Here is a 16,522-nt window from a genome sequence, read left to right as displayed (position 1 = left end):
ATGTGTATCTCGATGCCTTACCTCAATTTCTGTTGAGGTAAGAATAGCGCCACGCGCGCACGCTTGCGTGTCTGTCACGCATATGCGTGCGGAAGCCGAGCGGAGCATGTATTTCCTGCCCTCGGAAAGCATATGTATACGTCTCCTTGAGTCGGCGAAAGGGTTCGACCCTTTCGACACGTTTCTCCCTGCAGCCGTGTCTCGTGATACCCTTTGAGTGATTACTGTACCGTAATTCACCGACAGTGATTGCTCGATTTAACCGCACGGAAGGAACACGTGCTGCAACATCTTGATCGGATCTGATCAAATTAACGATATTCATAAAGCGGAAATTATAATTCCGCTATTACCGCGATCTTCTGCCAGCAAGAATCAAACACTAATATACCGTCTATCTGTAAGCCCATTTTCGTCGGAAAAACATTTCAAACGCTTAAGTTTCTTTTTAATCGACTTATATTTTCTTTGATATTTTGTCATTTTATCAAAGAGTATTTTTATTCCGTCGCGGAGAAATTGAAGGTCGAGAAAATATTTTTCCCAAATTTGACGGTCTTATTTGTGAGGAACCTTAGGTATATGTAAGCGACTTCGTAATATATAGGCGCCTGACACGTGTCGGCCAAATGGTCATACGTCTTTTCATGATAAACTGTTGAATGGTGCTGCTACATCCGACGTCCATATTTTTCGTTTCTTTTTCGCGTGACATGCTCGTAGTGCACCCAGTGAATTTCCAGAGACATGACCTATTTCTGCGAATTCATAGTAAATTACAAAAGTATTTGTGTTCTCTCAATATTGATTCTAAACTACTGATATTTTGTAAGAGAAACGTTACAGGATCTTTGATTTAAAAAAAATGTATAGATCGTGTGCTAATTAATCTTTCGATTTAGATACAAACTTTATTGACAGGCCAACACAATGCAGTGTAATGAGATAGGAATAAATGTTAAATAACATGTCAGGGAATAAATATCGTAAAACTATTCCTACTTCGGCAATCAAAATATTAAACACATTATTAAAATTATAATTTTAATGGTCACCTTTCTTGGGTCATTCTTAAATTCGATAATAATTTATTATAAATTTTGTTATAAATTAAGTTTGCATGGGATATATATTTTTATAATATTAATATATACAATATCTAATATATACATTAATATAATTTTTAATGTTTAATATATTTTTATATATATTTAATAAATTTAAAATTTTAATATATTTTTTTTACGCAACTATCTCGCGAATGAATATTTTCTCGATGCAAGAAAACGTTTATTTGTACATAAATATCAAAATGAACATTGCATATAAAATTACTTCTAATTCATGCATATGTAAAATTGTTGAACTTTATTATTTATATCGTTGTCCGTAGAGGATACGCCAGAGAGTTGGTACAGTGGCAGCAGCAGTTGTAAATGAAAGTGCCGGCGATAACTGTCGTCTCCACGCAGAAGCAAGAGGCATGCATAATTGATGCCACACATTCATTCACGTTTCAATGTCTGTCTCCCGTTCGTCTCTTCTCGTCGATTCCTCAGAAAATTTGAATTTTCAATCAAGTTTCCGCGTCCCTCCGGGCACGGCAAGCATTCATGCTTAGCGTTGTCTCGCAAATCGAGAATCTCTTTGGGTGACGAATCTATCAGACAGCAGAAATGTATAGGAAAATCTATCAGATAACAGTGTGAGACGCGTTTAACATAATATTTTTCTAATATTATTCTATGAGACAGTAAAGTCATGCGCGACTCTTAGAGCGTCAGAGAGATGCGGGGCGCATCTCTGGCTCGACCGCGCTCGATAAAATTTCATAAACAACTATGTTCTCGCGATTAAAAATCGCAGAGAACGAATAAGCCGCACTAATCCCGCTTCCACGGTCGGTAAAGTCGCGATATATAAAAGAGGCTCAAGGTTGTTTAACCGCGAGTGAAAGCCACGAGTCTCTGGAGTCTTGCGGCGGGACATGGAGCACAATGTCTCATGATGCTCCTTGCCACACGTACGACCGCATATTTCGAGGCGAAACGTCACTGTAGTCTCGCTGCGGAGGATCGTCAGGACTGATCTTCCTGCTCGTAAGTGTTCCTCCACGATTTCCACACGCGGTTTCTCGAAAGCAAAGGCGATTCCGCAGAGCGATAGTCGTTAGTCTCGAATGCGATTTCAATGCGTCAAGAATCTCGGCGATAACGGTGCTTACGTAAGAGCACAAATGCACGGATCGTTATGCCGTCGGCATAATTTGTTGACAGACATTGGATAAACGCATTTTGTGCTGAGTCGATTTGATATTTAAAATATTCTCAAACAAATATGCGCGCGTGAATGTAATTTTCTGGTTTCGGTAACAGTTTTTAACTCTCTCCGTCACGCTTTCTCTCTTTTTTTTTTCTGAAAAAAAAATAGAGACGGGAAAATGAAATTAAATTCTCATACCAAAAATTCTTCTACTAGCGTATTAAAAAGGTTTAAGCTTTCTGCAAGCCCTTTTCTGCCAATATCACTATCACGATCACTTTTACGACATAATGACATGATGATTGTTAAAGATTAATCTTTTAGATAATTTGTCTACTGAAACACGTTTCTTTTAATTTTAAAGATTTTTTATCGAAGAATAACGCAGTGAACAACTGCGATTGTATGTCCGTAGCGTTCGTAATTACTTTTTCAAATTTATGCATTTGCACGAAATGACCTTCGCTCTGCAGGGACGGCTAGGTGCGTGGCGCGAGGCGCAGAATTAAATCGCACTCTTAACTCAATATCGAGAAGAAAATGGAGTTTTGCTTTATATCCTTCGGGTCTAATCTAGTCTAGTTAGAAGAAACGAGCAACGGGATACAAGAAGCCTCATTTATTTCAATGTACATCGAAAGAGAGATTCCACGTAATTTTTCACGATAATCTCGCCTTCCTAACGTCGACTCCGTATAATCCTTGCGACCGCGAGACCCAGAAAAAGATTGCTTTAAATTCAATTCGTTCCAAAGAATGGGATGTGAATTTTGGAGTTGAACAGTGAATTATATCAAGATCAAGGGGGATACGATTTGGTCCTCTTACGGGGCGAGGCGACGGGGACGGGGACAAGGGTGAATCGTGAGCCGCAACTGCGCAATGATAGGAATTGCGCGTTTCGTGAAGAGGGTGCCGGCTCGGAATGGCGAGTACGCAGTCGCAGTTCCCCGGGAATCGGGTCTTTCCGGGTCTGCGACACGGTTTTCCCTTACTCGATTCACTTTGGCGCCCGTGCTGTAGTCGACAACGCGACGCCGACACTCACGGACTAGCTCGCTCGTTCTCTCGCAACAGGTGACGGAATCTCGATTGACCGGGTTTAAAAGGCGAGAGATCTTCGACGAGGAGCACCTAGTATAGCGGCTGCGACCTCTTTTCGCGTGTAGACGATCTCGTGGGATCCCCGAAGGAACAGGGTGGGAAGGGATACGCCAAAGGGGTTGCAAGGAGTCGTCAAAATGAGTGTCGAGGACGCCATCAATTACTCGCCCAGCGAGGAGGAGGACTATTACGCTCTATTGTCCTGCGACGAGTCTTCCACGGTGAGATTTTAGCACGTTGAAGCGAATTTGTTGCGAACTGAAATTTGTGTCCCCGATATGAATTGATCGCTGTGATAATGCAGCATTTAAATTACATGCCATGTTGACATTTGATACATAGTTCATAATATTAAAAAAATAAAACTTAACAAAGGAGAGGATTACTCAATATGCGGTAGGAAGGCGAAATCAAACCTCGTTAGAATTAGAGATATTCTTTATCTTTCTGTTGGTCCTGTTGGATCAATCAGTATTGTTTAAATGGAATTAAATCTGCACATTTTGTGGAGCGGTTTGTTGTCTTGCGAGAAACGTTTGCTTCTGAATTATTTAGGCCACGTTGCATCGTAGATTATTGGATAATTAAGTCAAGTTAATCGTTTCTGTTCGCTTCCCTACATACAAACAGGAAATTTTAAATTAATTAGCGTGCGTCAGTTATTAGTGCATTTGGAGTATTATAGCTGCAATTTGAAGAACTTATTTCAGGTGAAATGTCTTTCAAATAGGGAATCAAAGATAATTTTCACTTCTTAATTCACTATGAAATGAATGCATTATTACTTCTGTCGATCAAATTGCACACGTAATGTAGGCGTCGACCAATCAAGCTTTTACGCTCGAAATATCCGTATCGAGAAACGAGTCTATCGCGAAAATTGTATTTACAAAGTAAAAGTCAGATAAATGGTCTGGTACATTTGATATGAAATGTAATAAGAGAAAATGTAAAGATCATACGTTCAGAAAAATACTGTTTAATAATTTAACATCTTAATTAATTGAAGTAATTAAAAAAGTCAATTACATAATTAGTTTTAATTAAAAATATTGTTGAACACCGTTGTGCAACAATTACTTACTTTGCTAGGAATTTAATTTTTAATTATAACTGTTATATTTCTATCTATTACATCACAAATGTCTCTACAATTTGATTCAAGATCTAATATCATCAAAATATACATTTTACAAGTCAAAATATAAAATTCACAATTTTAACATCTAAAAGTTTTAATTGTTTTAATGCATTTACCGTGGTCTTTTAATGATGTATATGTATATGAAACTAATTTTCTACATGTGTCCTGAGATGATTAAATTAAATGTCGAGATGCTTCTGTAATAATTAAATCCCAGAAGGAATCTGCAATTTAAACTCTCCATTAATTGAATTCTCGATCGACACAATTAGGTGTAGTCTCTCATCTGCTCCTAGTTTACGGTATGCTAAAGTTGTGCACAACAATATTCGTGCCGAAATCAAATCACATCTTTGTGATACATGGAGCGTGAGATTGTCTTGATAGGTTTAAACGGCTACGTTACTTTATACATCGTTTTCTCCAAACCAATTACAATGAAACATTGGAGATGCACGAGAAAATTATATTTGTTTCAATATAATTCGAGCATATTGAAAATTTATGGTTTATAAATTTTTTAACACAATTTTTTGTATTTATTTGATTGTGCACTTTTTTATTAGCAATACGTAAGTAGATATCGAGAAATTCAGTAAAGATATCATGATGGATAGGTCATTTGCCTTTCTCCTCTTTAGTTTACGTTTTGTTATCTCCATCGAGAATTTTCGATAAGAAAATGTCATCTCTGGTCGCGATATATCGCGTTAGCGTCTTCATGATATATCGTTTTCATCGGCAAGATACTACGTTGTGTTATTGCAGACAGCTGAGATGGTTGAGAAAAATTAATTAAATATCAAAGTATTAAGTACAGCGAAAATGATTAGATTCGAGAATGTCGAAACTGTGACCTGTTCTTTCTTCATAAGTTTTATATTTGTAATTAAAGTTTAAAGTTTATTCTGTCATCTCGCTGTAAAAAGTAAATTAATCAATTTAAAGTTTAATAAGTTTAATATGTTGTGCACCTCTCTCTCAGATTTGACATTTAACTATATAATGCGTATTTAAATCGAAAGGATAACAGAATAACAGGAGAATACATAATTCCGAAATGAAAGATTAATCTCCATTCTCGTAACTGAATGCTGTAGATAGTTTACATTCCATTTTAAAAATTAGGTCGAGCAAATTACGGCGGAGTATAAGGTATTAGCTCTTCAGTATCATCCGGACAAGAACGACGGTGACAAGGAGGCCGAAAAGAAATTTCAACAACTAAAGGTAAGCTTCTTGCACAGGCAAAAGTTAATTAATTTTAATTAATTTGGAGTCTAATTAATTTCGCTTGAAATGCGTAAGCAGAGGGAGAACTTTGATGGTTTGTTTATATCGTAGTACGCAAAAGAGGTTTTATGCGATCCCGAAAAGAGGACCAATTACGATAAATGGCGGAATAGTGGTATCAAGATCAGTTACAAACAATGGCTCGGCATGAAGGAGCATGTGCAGCAGGTGAGGCGCAATAATTGATGCAGCTATTGTCCATTTTGGACGATAAGCTGCAGTTTATTACAGTGTAATTTGTTCTTTTTCAACGCAAGTTGGAAAAAGTTAATTTGTTTACACGCGCAGTCATGTTTAATGGAGCGAGCTTACAATACGTGTTGACGATTCTCTTTTACAAATTCATAACTTTAAATAGCTGTTATAAAACTCGTTGGAAATGTAGAAAAGTAAAATTATATTAAATAGTTTTATATTGATAGAGGCAAAAAAGAGGAGTTTTTAAAACATATTTTGATAATCTATTATATCGATCGTAATAATTTATCTCATATATAGCGGAAGATGCGAGTTTATTGTACGAATCTGCAGTCTCTTCCTGAGCATTTCTTCCTCAAATTGTAGATTGTTTTACTAATTTCTAATAGATTATCTTCCACTGAAAATAGAAGCACTGCTATGTAGCAATATGATAAGGGTCCAAGGGCCTATAATTTCATGTTACCTATTCTGTGAAGTTAACCGAATCTCGTTCTGTTTGCAGACCATGCACTGGAGCACGCCGAAGACAAAGGACAGAATGCTGCCGGATACGACCGAAGAGGCAGGTGGTTCACCAGCTCACCTCAAAGGTCATCCTACAAATGCGCACAGGAGGGCTTCGGAGGGTGGTGCCACGAATCTCTACTACCGTTCGGGCCACGGCGTCCCATTCTGCCAGGAGTCCAACGAGGTCGTCAGTAAGTTTCGCAATTACGAAATTTAAAAGGTCCCCAGCGTAATTCTCACCGGAACCGACTCCATTGTACCGGATGCCCTTATGACAACAGGAACATGTTGCATTAGACAAATATCTATCATCTGTATATGAGTGTACGGGGCGTTGGTCGAGTCGCATTGGCGTGTACAGCATTGCACATTCGCGTACTTCGTAAAATGGCGAGGTGAGAAAGAGACGCGTGAATTTCATCGCTCGCCGTCGAGCAATTTGTTATATTTTTTACCTTCCCGTTTACATGCAACTTCGCATCAAGAGACCTTTATTGTTTGCGTCACCTCGTAGTTGCGGACGTGACGGTCTATCATCGATGTAGCTTCGACAAAACGATTGTACGATCGTACATACGTATTTCTTCGAAAAAACTTCGCGTAATAAACGTTTGTACGATATTCTCTATCTTGAAGAAGCGCTTCGTCGTTCGATTATTTCTTCATCGTTCACGATGCATGTCAATTCGATTCAACAAACCGCCCTGGAACACGTGTACGTGCTCGCGATCGCCCGCACGTATATGTCGCCTTCAGATTTATATTTTGTTATACTATACTAAGCACGACGAGAGGAAAAGGATCGAGGAACGCGGGAAGAGGACGTTTGATATTATTTTAAACTCCCTTTCTGAAGTCTCCCGATTAAACGTCCGACTGACCGGTTGGAAATAATATATAAGTCGAGTCTCTCTCGATCGCGCATTCTATGTGTGTCTCTTAATCTTACGAGATGCTTAGCGACAGAAGTTAAACGGTGTAGTGTCAAGGACAGTATAGTTTTATCTGTGATCCCGCGAATGAATTTTCCGCTAGTGGTTAACTGGTCGTTTCAATCGTAAACACATTGGTAGGAAATACTTGAGCGTCTGCTAAAGAAAAGTGCTTTTCGTGAATCCATGGACGGAATCTCATCGTCATGATTATCGGCGATTCAAGTATTAATCAATGTATAATTGGTTTTCATCGCAAGATTAAATAGGCGATCGTCGCTTACGATGGGAGTAACTTACGCTTCGTCGACTTTAAAGACACCGACTTTAAATGTCGTGTATGCACAATGCGGTTACAAAATTGGACGACGGAATTGCAAAACGACTGAATCGAAATCCCGGACCACAAACGTTGCAAACGTCGAGTTCACTAGATATGATGTTTTAAATGAAAAGACGTAACTAAATATATAGCTCTCTATCAGAATGTAAGATAAAGATATAAAAGTAGAGTAGTTTATATTAAAATGTTATATCTAAAATGTAATGTCTATATTATTATATATTTTGTCGAAATAAGTATTGCTATCGATTTTGTGAAGATGTCCTGGGCATTGACGTTTTCAACGTTTCTCTCCGAGGACTTATTCGATCGACTATTATCGCTACGACACCAATTCAGGGATTTAATTCCACGAAACATTGGGTTAACGTTTTGCGGAAAAGCTTAAGTATTTCTTTCCATAATGGAGCAGATCGACGATGGCGCACTTGTACCTGTGTCCGATGTCAAACGCAAAATACGTCATTCACCTCCGACGACAATTGCGACGGCTCTCCTCCGTTTTGTTAAATAACGACACGCGCGTGCCAATTAGCCGCGTTTTGCTTCTCTAAAACCGGGAGTTGAAACCGGCGCGGTTACGGCGACTCACTTTTCGACGCTCTGTAAGGGTACAAAAGAATCTTACGTCATTCTGAGTAAGGAGAAAGTTATTTTCGTGCGTTTGCAGCGTCGAGGCGTGAACTTGCCTGAAATTATTTCGGTTTGAACCTCCGGCCCGGAGGCTCCGGGAAAAACAATAACATTATCGATAGGTTTTCGACGAAATAATTTTTCCCCATCGCACTTTTGCATTCCGACGCATTCGCGTCTTCTCTACATTCGATGCAGCAGTCGAAACAATTCGTCGGTGAATTGCGTTTGGCATATAATTGAGAATGCCTATTTATAACCGATAATTAATAATAACTTAGTGACAGTTAATCCTGGATGTGTCGATGTGTAATCTTACAATAATGCGATAAGCGTTCTTCTTTTGGGGAGCTCATCTCTCGTTTAAATACGTTAACGGCGTCATTAATACCCTCCATTTCCTCACTAGGTATTTCCCAATCGAACGCTTTGTATCTAAATATCCACGCAGCATGAATCAAAGCTGTGTTCGACAGTTTGACATCGTTAAATTTTGGAAAATGAAACCCAAAGCTAAAAATAAATAACGACATTAAATCAACTGAATAATATACGGACGGGAATATCTAGATATAATGTGTTCTATCTGGAAATAATTAAATGAAACTGCAAGACGTTAATGACGTCGAATATCTACGTCTTGCCTGAATCGATCGATCTTCCATCCCACGAAAATAATGTGATCTCCCGCATCCTTCGTCAAAGTCCAAAACATATCACGGACAGGTCCATTTCGTCTTCCCGCTTTGTCTTTGAATTTCGACACGGAGAAACTCGACAAAGGTATATCTTATCTGTGCGAAGATAGAAGGATGTAAGCGGAGTAGTAATTGAAGCCGTTGGGTAAATCGAGGGCCAATGGTTAATAAACGGCTATTAAATGCCAATGGAGAGAGGCAAAATCAATATTACCAACGAGTCCAATGACATTTTTCCATCTTAATTTTAGACTATCAGGTTAACTCTTTTTTTTTTAAGGGGATACATTCTTTTGACGGCAAGGATATATACGTCGTTACGGTAATGTAATTATAAACTTTTTTTCTACGAGTTCTCTCCGGATGAGTGAAATAACGCAGTGATTTTTTTTCTTGATGATAAAATTAAATTATCGAAAAGTCAGGTAAGGTTTTCAATTTCCCTACTTGATCCTAAATGTTACGATTCGCGGAGGGGTCCGTTCTTGACTGCAATTATTAATGTCACGAATACGCAGAGCCAATAAGGAAGCAGGTCAAGTCGTTAATTGTTTATCTTGTCATAGTATCGAATTACTGATTGATTGTTTGAAAGAGAATACTTTTAGAATCGAGAAATAGGAAAGGAATCGCAATAGTAAAAGAAGTAGAAGAAGCAAATAAACAAAACCAAAAAGCTAGAGAAAAAGAAGAGAAAAAGAGTGGGAAGAAAAATATAAAATTGTGTGACTCACATATGGGACGGACACTTTTCGAGATATCGCGGACTCGAAAGCCCTCGGCTTTCTTTCACTATCGCTTCCATTCTTCTTTCAGTTTTCTCAGACTCTTTGTTGGGAGACCTAAGAAAATATCTTGCTGCTCGACTTGTCTCCCTATCGGCTCTGTGCAAGCCTGACGTTAGTGCGCGGTCAATCGAATTAGTGGAACATAAGCGTTCGCTGGCGCTTCGTGAGATTCGCCGCGCGATCGATCCTTCTCTGGAATTGCGAGACGGCGGACGCGCAGCTAAATTTAATGACATATCCGCGACAAGTGAATCGCGAGTCTGATTACGTTACAGAATACAGACCGACGCTGTTGAATCCATCGTACATCTGAATTCATCTACCTAGTTGAAATAGTGAAAAGGTATTTTCCAATTTCTCAATTTTCACAGATTTAACCGTCTCGAGAGCGAGACTGTGCAAAGGATTATGTATATTGTAGTTTCGACTTATTCTTTAAATGCACTTATATATATTGTTTATACGAAATATGAATATAATATAAATTTAAATTAATAGCCCCTCGGTAATTTGCCGTAATGACTGACAATATAAAAGAAATATTTAATGTAAACTTTTAATATCTCCAATGGTCTTTCATATTTTTTACACATATTGGGGACGGTGTTTGTCAGGAGATTCCCTCGCGAAGAAATTGAAATTGAAGCTTTATCTGAATAAAAGAATAAAAATTGGATAAAAGTTCGATGAGCAAGTCAAAAAAGTTTTAATCTCGCCGCGACAGCGACCAACTTTAGATTAGGTAAAACGGCACCGGGCAACGGCGCCGTTTCATAAATTTCCTCCAGTCTAGTTCGACTTCTTTAAGCTCTGAAGAATGTAGCAACTAGGTCGATAAGTCGTAAAAATAAATGAGGAAACAAAAAGTGTAGAGATCGAATCTTGCCTTGTGGCATTGGCAATGATATGTCTCTGTGTTAGAGGAAAGTAGGAAATATTAATATTTATTGGAAAATATTAGCATAATTTCGCGCATACGCGCGCACGGCAGAGAATAATATTTAAATCCGCAACTCGACTCGGTCGTTATTCCCTCATTTATTAAACGAACAAGATTGATTACGAGCACGTTGGAACTAACGTTGATCAAAATGGATGAAGAGATCGTTGGTATCCAATCCTAGCAATCTTTTAATACTATTATGTTATAAGGAAAGTTCCGCGATGACGGAAAGATTGCAGGAGCTTCCGCGTGCGCTCTTGAGAAGTTTTCCATTTTCTAATACAAGACGAGAAATGGTGCGGCCGACCGTGGCCGCTGCTGTCGAAAGTCTATTGGACCACCCTGTACATGTATATCTATATCTATATTTTTCTAGACGGGCCCGTGGATTTTGGCCTGCGAAACGTTGATTACATGACTATATCATACATACCTATTTGTCGTTTACGATTGACCTGTCGCGAACGGCTGAGGGAAAGGTCGAAGTCTGTTCAAACGCCTATCAGTATGATGCTCACGATCGAAGAATCCGATACGTCCCTTTTACGTTACTACACGTGCGTTTACGAAACCGTCATTGGATATAAGACGGAACTTTTCCCTTAAGAGGAAAATAAGAGGAAAAGCTTATCCTTCTCCAGAGGATTTTACGATCAATTGAAGATTTGAATTCCAAACCATGTGCCAATTCCAACACAGACATATATTTACAATCGGGTATATCTTTATCTAGGTATGTGACAGAATTTTACATTATATTAAAGAATACCAAACTTTCGCTTTGTATTATATAACCCACGAGGAGAATCCCCATATCACATGCGCACATATAATCACTTACTATAATTTTCTTAAAGAATTCTGGAAAATTTATGATTTTCCAGTTGAATAAAAAAATTTAAAAACAAAAGTTATATTGGATGTCGTTCTTTTTAGTTTGTGACATATTTTAACAAATGTTTAAAGTTGAAGGCATGTTGTACATAATGTACATCAAGTTGTTGAAAATTTTCCTTGCTTTCGCATTTGTAAATGGCAGATTATTAGTGTCTCTTATTAGTAGCCAAACTGATTATGTAACGCTAATTATGTTATCCAACGTTTGCAAGGAAATCGATAGCTGTCTTCTGCTTCTGTCTACGGCTAATGATCGTAGTTATCAAATGCTTTGAACAACTAATTACAAAAGCATAAGATATAAATTGAAGTTGTATATTAACAAAAATAGCGAATCTTTTTCTTTCTATGTGTCGATGAATTGACGTCACATAATGATATTGTGATTACCAAATCTTGATTGCTAGTTTCACGTTAACTGATCATAAAAAGTTGATCGTTGACTGATCATTAAAGATTAAAGATTAGCACGTGTGATGTAATTTCAATTTACATGTCAATTAATATCGTTGCTGTATAATTATATACGGCAGATACAAAAGTTGGAGTACAAGTTATTAACTGATAAAAATGTTTGTTAAAAGTGATGATTATTCAAAGTCATAAAAAAAATTTTACTATTAAAATATACAGGAAATAGTTTAGTCAACCATGTGTTCTGCGCAACTTACTGATTGGAGAACAGTATTTTCGATCGTTCTCATGAGTCGTGCAAGTCTCTTGTGTGCGTGGCAGTATGAATGAAATTATAGATTGTGTAAATGTCTATATGCAGTTAAATGCGTAACCAAATACATATGTTGTATATTCGTCTCGCGCTGGTCGACGCGGCGATGTATTACTCGTACCAATAAAACATTCAATAAATGTGTTTAATTATGAAATGTTTCACACTTTAATAACTTTTAATGTTTAATGATATTTACACGATAATTATTAATTATTTACATAAATTTAGGGCATTTCGAAGTCAATATGTGGTACGTACCTCGAACCCTTTTCACAGAAACTAAAATAGATGTAGATTAACAATATTTTTTCAGTTATTTCATATAATATGTATTTTTTAAAACATTTATGAAATTATTTTTGTACATTTTTACAATTTTTACTGTTTTTAATCGTATTTCTGATGCTCTTTTTATGGTCTAAAGGTGAAAATATATCGCTTTATGTAACACAGATTTATAATCCTGTTTGTAATAATAATTCATCAATCTCATAACGTGATTCGTTAAGGAAATTAGCCATTTTCAGGTTAATCGAATAATGTTACAGCAGCAATGCCGATAATTGTCAAGCTACATGTAACAAAGTGATTATTGTTTCATCCCCTGTTATTCTGCTGCACGTCCCTTAACTAAGCGGAATGAAAAGTAATGTCTCTCGATATGTACAAATATTTTCGGCGATTAAAACAAAAATTAATATTTGAAAAAGCAATCAAATGATTTACATCTAACTGAGAGAATCTACTTTTAACTAACTAAGAAAATAAATTATTTAACAAAAGATATCTACAACATATAAAATGAAATGTTTGATAATGTAAGATAAGATGGCATTAGACAAAGGATCTTGTTTTTCTTTTAGCCTTTCTTTTTTTTAATCTACGTAAAAACTTGGAACAACGATGCAAATACGTTCTGCAAAAACGTAGAAGCAAACTTGCAGATAGTTATCGATTTGAATAATCCACGTTGTTCTTTCAGCTCGTTCCCGTTTTTTTTTACTGTTATCCACTATTTGGCATATACTGTTTTCGTAAGTTGTACGAGGAACTCTGTATTTTCCATGTAGAATGTAGGCCCGGAGCGCGGCGCCGGATGATTGGGAACTGGAGCGAAACATTTGCTTCTCGCTTCGAAGGCTTCTCTATAATTTCGGTCGTTTATCTGACAGCTGCCTCTAGCTTGATTTTTGTTCATATATCATGTAGAGTATATCTAGAACGCGTGGCCAGTATTTTAGACGTGTGTCCAATTTAAACTCGGTTTTCTTCTTTTAATCTTCTTTTTTCTTTTCTCTTCGTAGAAGAAAGCAATGTTTGCAAAAATTTAACTAAAAATCTTGAAACAAGTGAATTATTAATTATCTCGGATATATTTGAAACTTATTCCTCTTTTATATGTGAAAATTTGAACATTCAAAAATATCTAAATATGAGATATCCTTCGCAGCCACCGCAGGTTTCATTGGGATCGCATTTTGCTGTGCACCAGTTTCCGTATAAATCTATTCTCTCATTCGCCTCGAGAGACGCGTATAAATACCACTCCACTTGTCCACGTAACTGCATACGACGCGCATCCCTCCACTGAACTGCAAACAGCCCTTTGAATGCCATTATCCTGCCTACGTTGTTACTACTTAACGTCGCGTCCACAAGTGTGGCTGCGTTAGATAACGAGAGCTGGCCGTTGTTCCCGATCGGTTTTGCCCGACAACGGAGCTGTCTGTCGGGACGCCGCCGCGCTCCGCGCCGAGTCTGTGTGTCAATTTAAACTTTGACCTACCAGCATCATTCCACGCCGCTTGCCATAGACCACCTACGCCTCTCTTTCTAACTTTCTATGCACTATCGTCAAACTATTTTGCATAGAATAGAATTTAATATACCTTTTCTCTTGTGACTTTCGGGCATAATTGTCTCGGTGAAAAAAAAGAAGAAGAAGGGATGTGATTCCGGAACAAGCGTTCATATTATAGAGATTTTTTGTTAAATAATAAATAGCGAATGAATTATATCAGCAAATAAATCGTATTTGAGCGAGAGAGCCGGGTGTCCTATTTATTTTAATAATATTTGTTTATGCTCGTAGATAAAATAAATTGCTGCTGTTAGGTTTTTTCCTCGTTTCGAATAAAATTTCTACGAGAAACAAGGCACTGTGATGCGCTTTGCAGCTACGCTAATCTGTATCGACACAAGCGGAAGGGAAATACGCAACTAGGAAGGAGGGCAAATCGATATCGTCGCTCTCCCGTGAGTCTATAGTATACACATGGAGAAGTGTAAGTGTTATATATGCTTGTGGTACAGCTCTGTGAGAAATTGCTTTTTCCAAGCCTCACAGTAGACGATGTTCGATATCACTGCAGAGAAAATGAGATATCTTCTTTTTCTTCATTACCGTTATCGTCATCATTTATCTTCATCATCATTATCATCACTTATCACATTATCATTATTATCTTCTATCATCTTCTTTCTTTTCCTTTTGAATATATATCCTTTTTGGGATACAATACGATGCTTTCTACTGCACCTTTTTTGCATTTTTCTTGTATATGTATAAACAATTTCATAAATATTTGTAGAAATGTAAGATATTACGGTTTGACGCATTTGTTTGTGCGAAACGTCACCTAGGTTGATTTCTGTTCTCCGGAACTTCGTAGCACCGTTGATAAAATCATCGACGGGAGTTGAGTATCCGACAAGGTACTAAAGACCGACAATCTTATGAAAGTTCGTGTAACTGCTAAAATTTAAAAAGTTGTTTAGGTATTTATGCCGGTGCGCGGTGGTTGAAAATTTTATCTCAATAGTTGATAATATCTATAATAAATTATTTCTACCGAGGCATCAGTGATATTTTTTAACAGTATTTTATCATTAGCAGCCTTTCCCGTACTGGCGTACTCTAACGACCTCTTGACAAACTTGTGGCAGATAAAAGAAGCTATAAGCCAAATGAACATGAATGATAACAACTGAAAAATATACATATAGTTGTGTAAAATTATATAATATATCGTGCAAAAAATATGTATAAAATGATTACAAAATATGAAGATTAATTGTAAAATTATTTAAATGTTACATGACCGATAATGCCTGCAATTTTAAACCATTACCTCATTCCGGATCTTGAAGGATCGATACGAGCACCGACGGATGATATGAAGACCGTTCGTTTTACGAGAGTTGCGCAGCTTTGAAAAATATTGCAGCCGGAAAGAACGGTAAGCTGAAGTAAACATTTAAATTCAAACGTTGCAACATGATTTCAAATGCATCAAGAAAAAATTTCAAAATTTCTACAAATTTTAAGACTTACTCCGAATTTCTGTTTTATCCTGATTTAGAATTCGAAAGCTTTTAGAATTCAACAGCTTCAGTAGCTTTAATTATAAAATACTTATCTTAAGAATATCTGGTATACCTGTGTATTTAAAAAAATTTTTTGCGTAACTTGAGTTTTAAGTAATTCAAGGATAAAAAATTATGAGATATACGAAATAATTAATTCGCTTATTAGATAGTCACTGATGATTGAAATATAATATTTTATAACGTAATTAGAATACATGCAAAAATTTAAAATAACATAATGTAAACAATAAGAATTATTTCTCTTTTATTCTAAAATTAATATTAGAAAAACATAATTGATAATCTATAATTTTATACAATATAATGGTAAGAAATTTTAATGATAAATGTGAATTGTTTCGATAAAAATATGCTTATAAAAGTAATTAAATATTACATTTTCTTTAGGATCGCGTTTTTATTATTATTACACGATACAATAATATTTATCTGATATCTTATAAATATATTCTGATGCATATTGAGATAATAAATTCTTTTTATAGAAATAAAATCGAATATTTCTATTTGAAATGTCGTGTGTTCTCTCTTTTTGAGCTCTATGTTGAAATGTTAATATTGCCTTCTTCTACTAATCTATTATTCTTTTATATTCTTTGAATGTAAAAGAAAATGTAGAAATATTTTGAACACTATATCAATCGAGAGACATTTTAA

General features: G+C 36.5%; 2 protein-coding genes across 2 annotated transcripts in view; both read left to right on the top strand.

Moving 5' to 3' along the window:
• The first annotated feature begins 1,944 nt into the window (after positions 1 to 1,944).
• On the top strand, positions 1,945 to 12,629 carry Jdp (DnaJ domain-containing protein). Its single transcript, XM_071702521.1, has 5 exons — positions 1,945 to 2,099; positions 3,340 to 3,587; positions 5,639 to 5,740; positions 5,855 to 5,971; positions 6,507 to 12,629. Exons 2-5 carry the CDS (start codon positions 3,504 to 3,506, stop codon positions 6,726 to 6,728), a joined length of 525 nt encoding a protein of 174 aa, XP_071558622.1. The 5' UTR covers positions 1,945 to 2,099; positions 3,340 to 3,503; the 3' UTR covers positions 6,729 to 12,629.
• A 2,427-nt stretch (positions 12,630 to 15,056) lies between these two features.
• The window catches only part of LOC139770514 (guanine nucleotide exchange factor for Rab-3A), a 28,150-nt gene continuing 26,684 nt past the window's right edge, over positions 15,057 to 16,522 (top strand). Inside the window, exon 1 of the mRNA XM_071702519.1 lies at positions 15,057 to 15,714. The gene's annotated coding sequence lies outside the window, so the exon portion shown is untranslated. The remainder of the gene's footprint in view (positions 15,715 to 16,522) is intronic.

Source organism: Temnothorax nylanderi, unplaced genomic scaffold, assembly GCF_030848795.1.
Source record: "Temnothorax nylanderi isolate EJ_2023f unplaced genomic scaffold, tnyl_v1.0 TNYL_tig0030_pilon, whole genome shotgun sequence".
Classification (NCBI taxonomy): Eukaryota; Metazoa; Arthropoda; class Insecta; order Hymenoptera; family Formicidae; genus Temnothorax; species Temnothorax nylanderi.
This window is presented reverse-complemented; position numbering and strand designations above follow the sequence as displayed.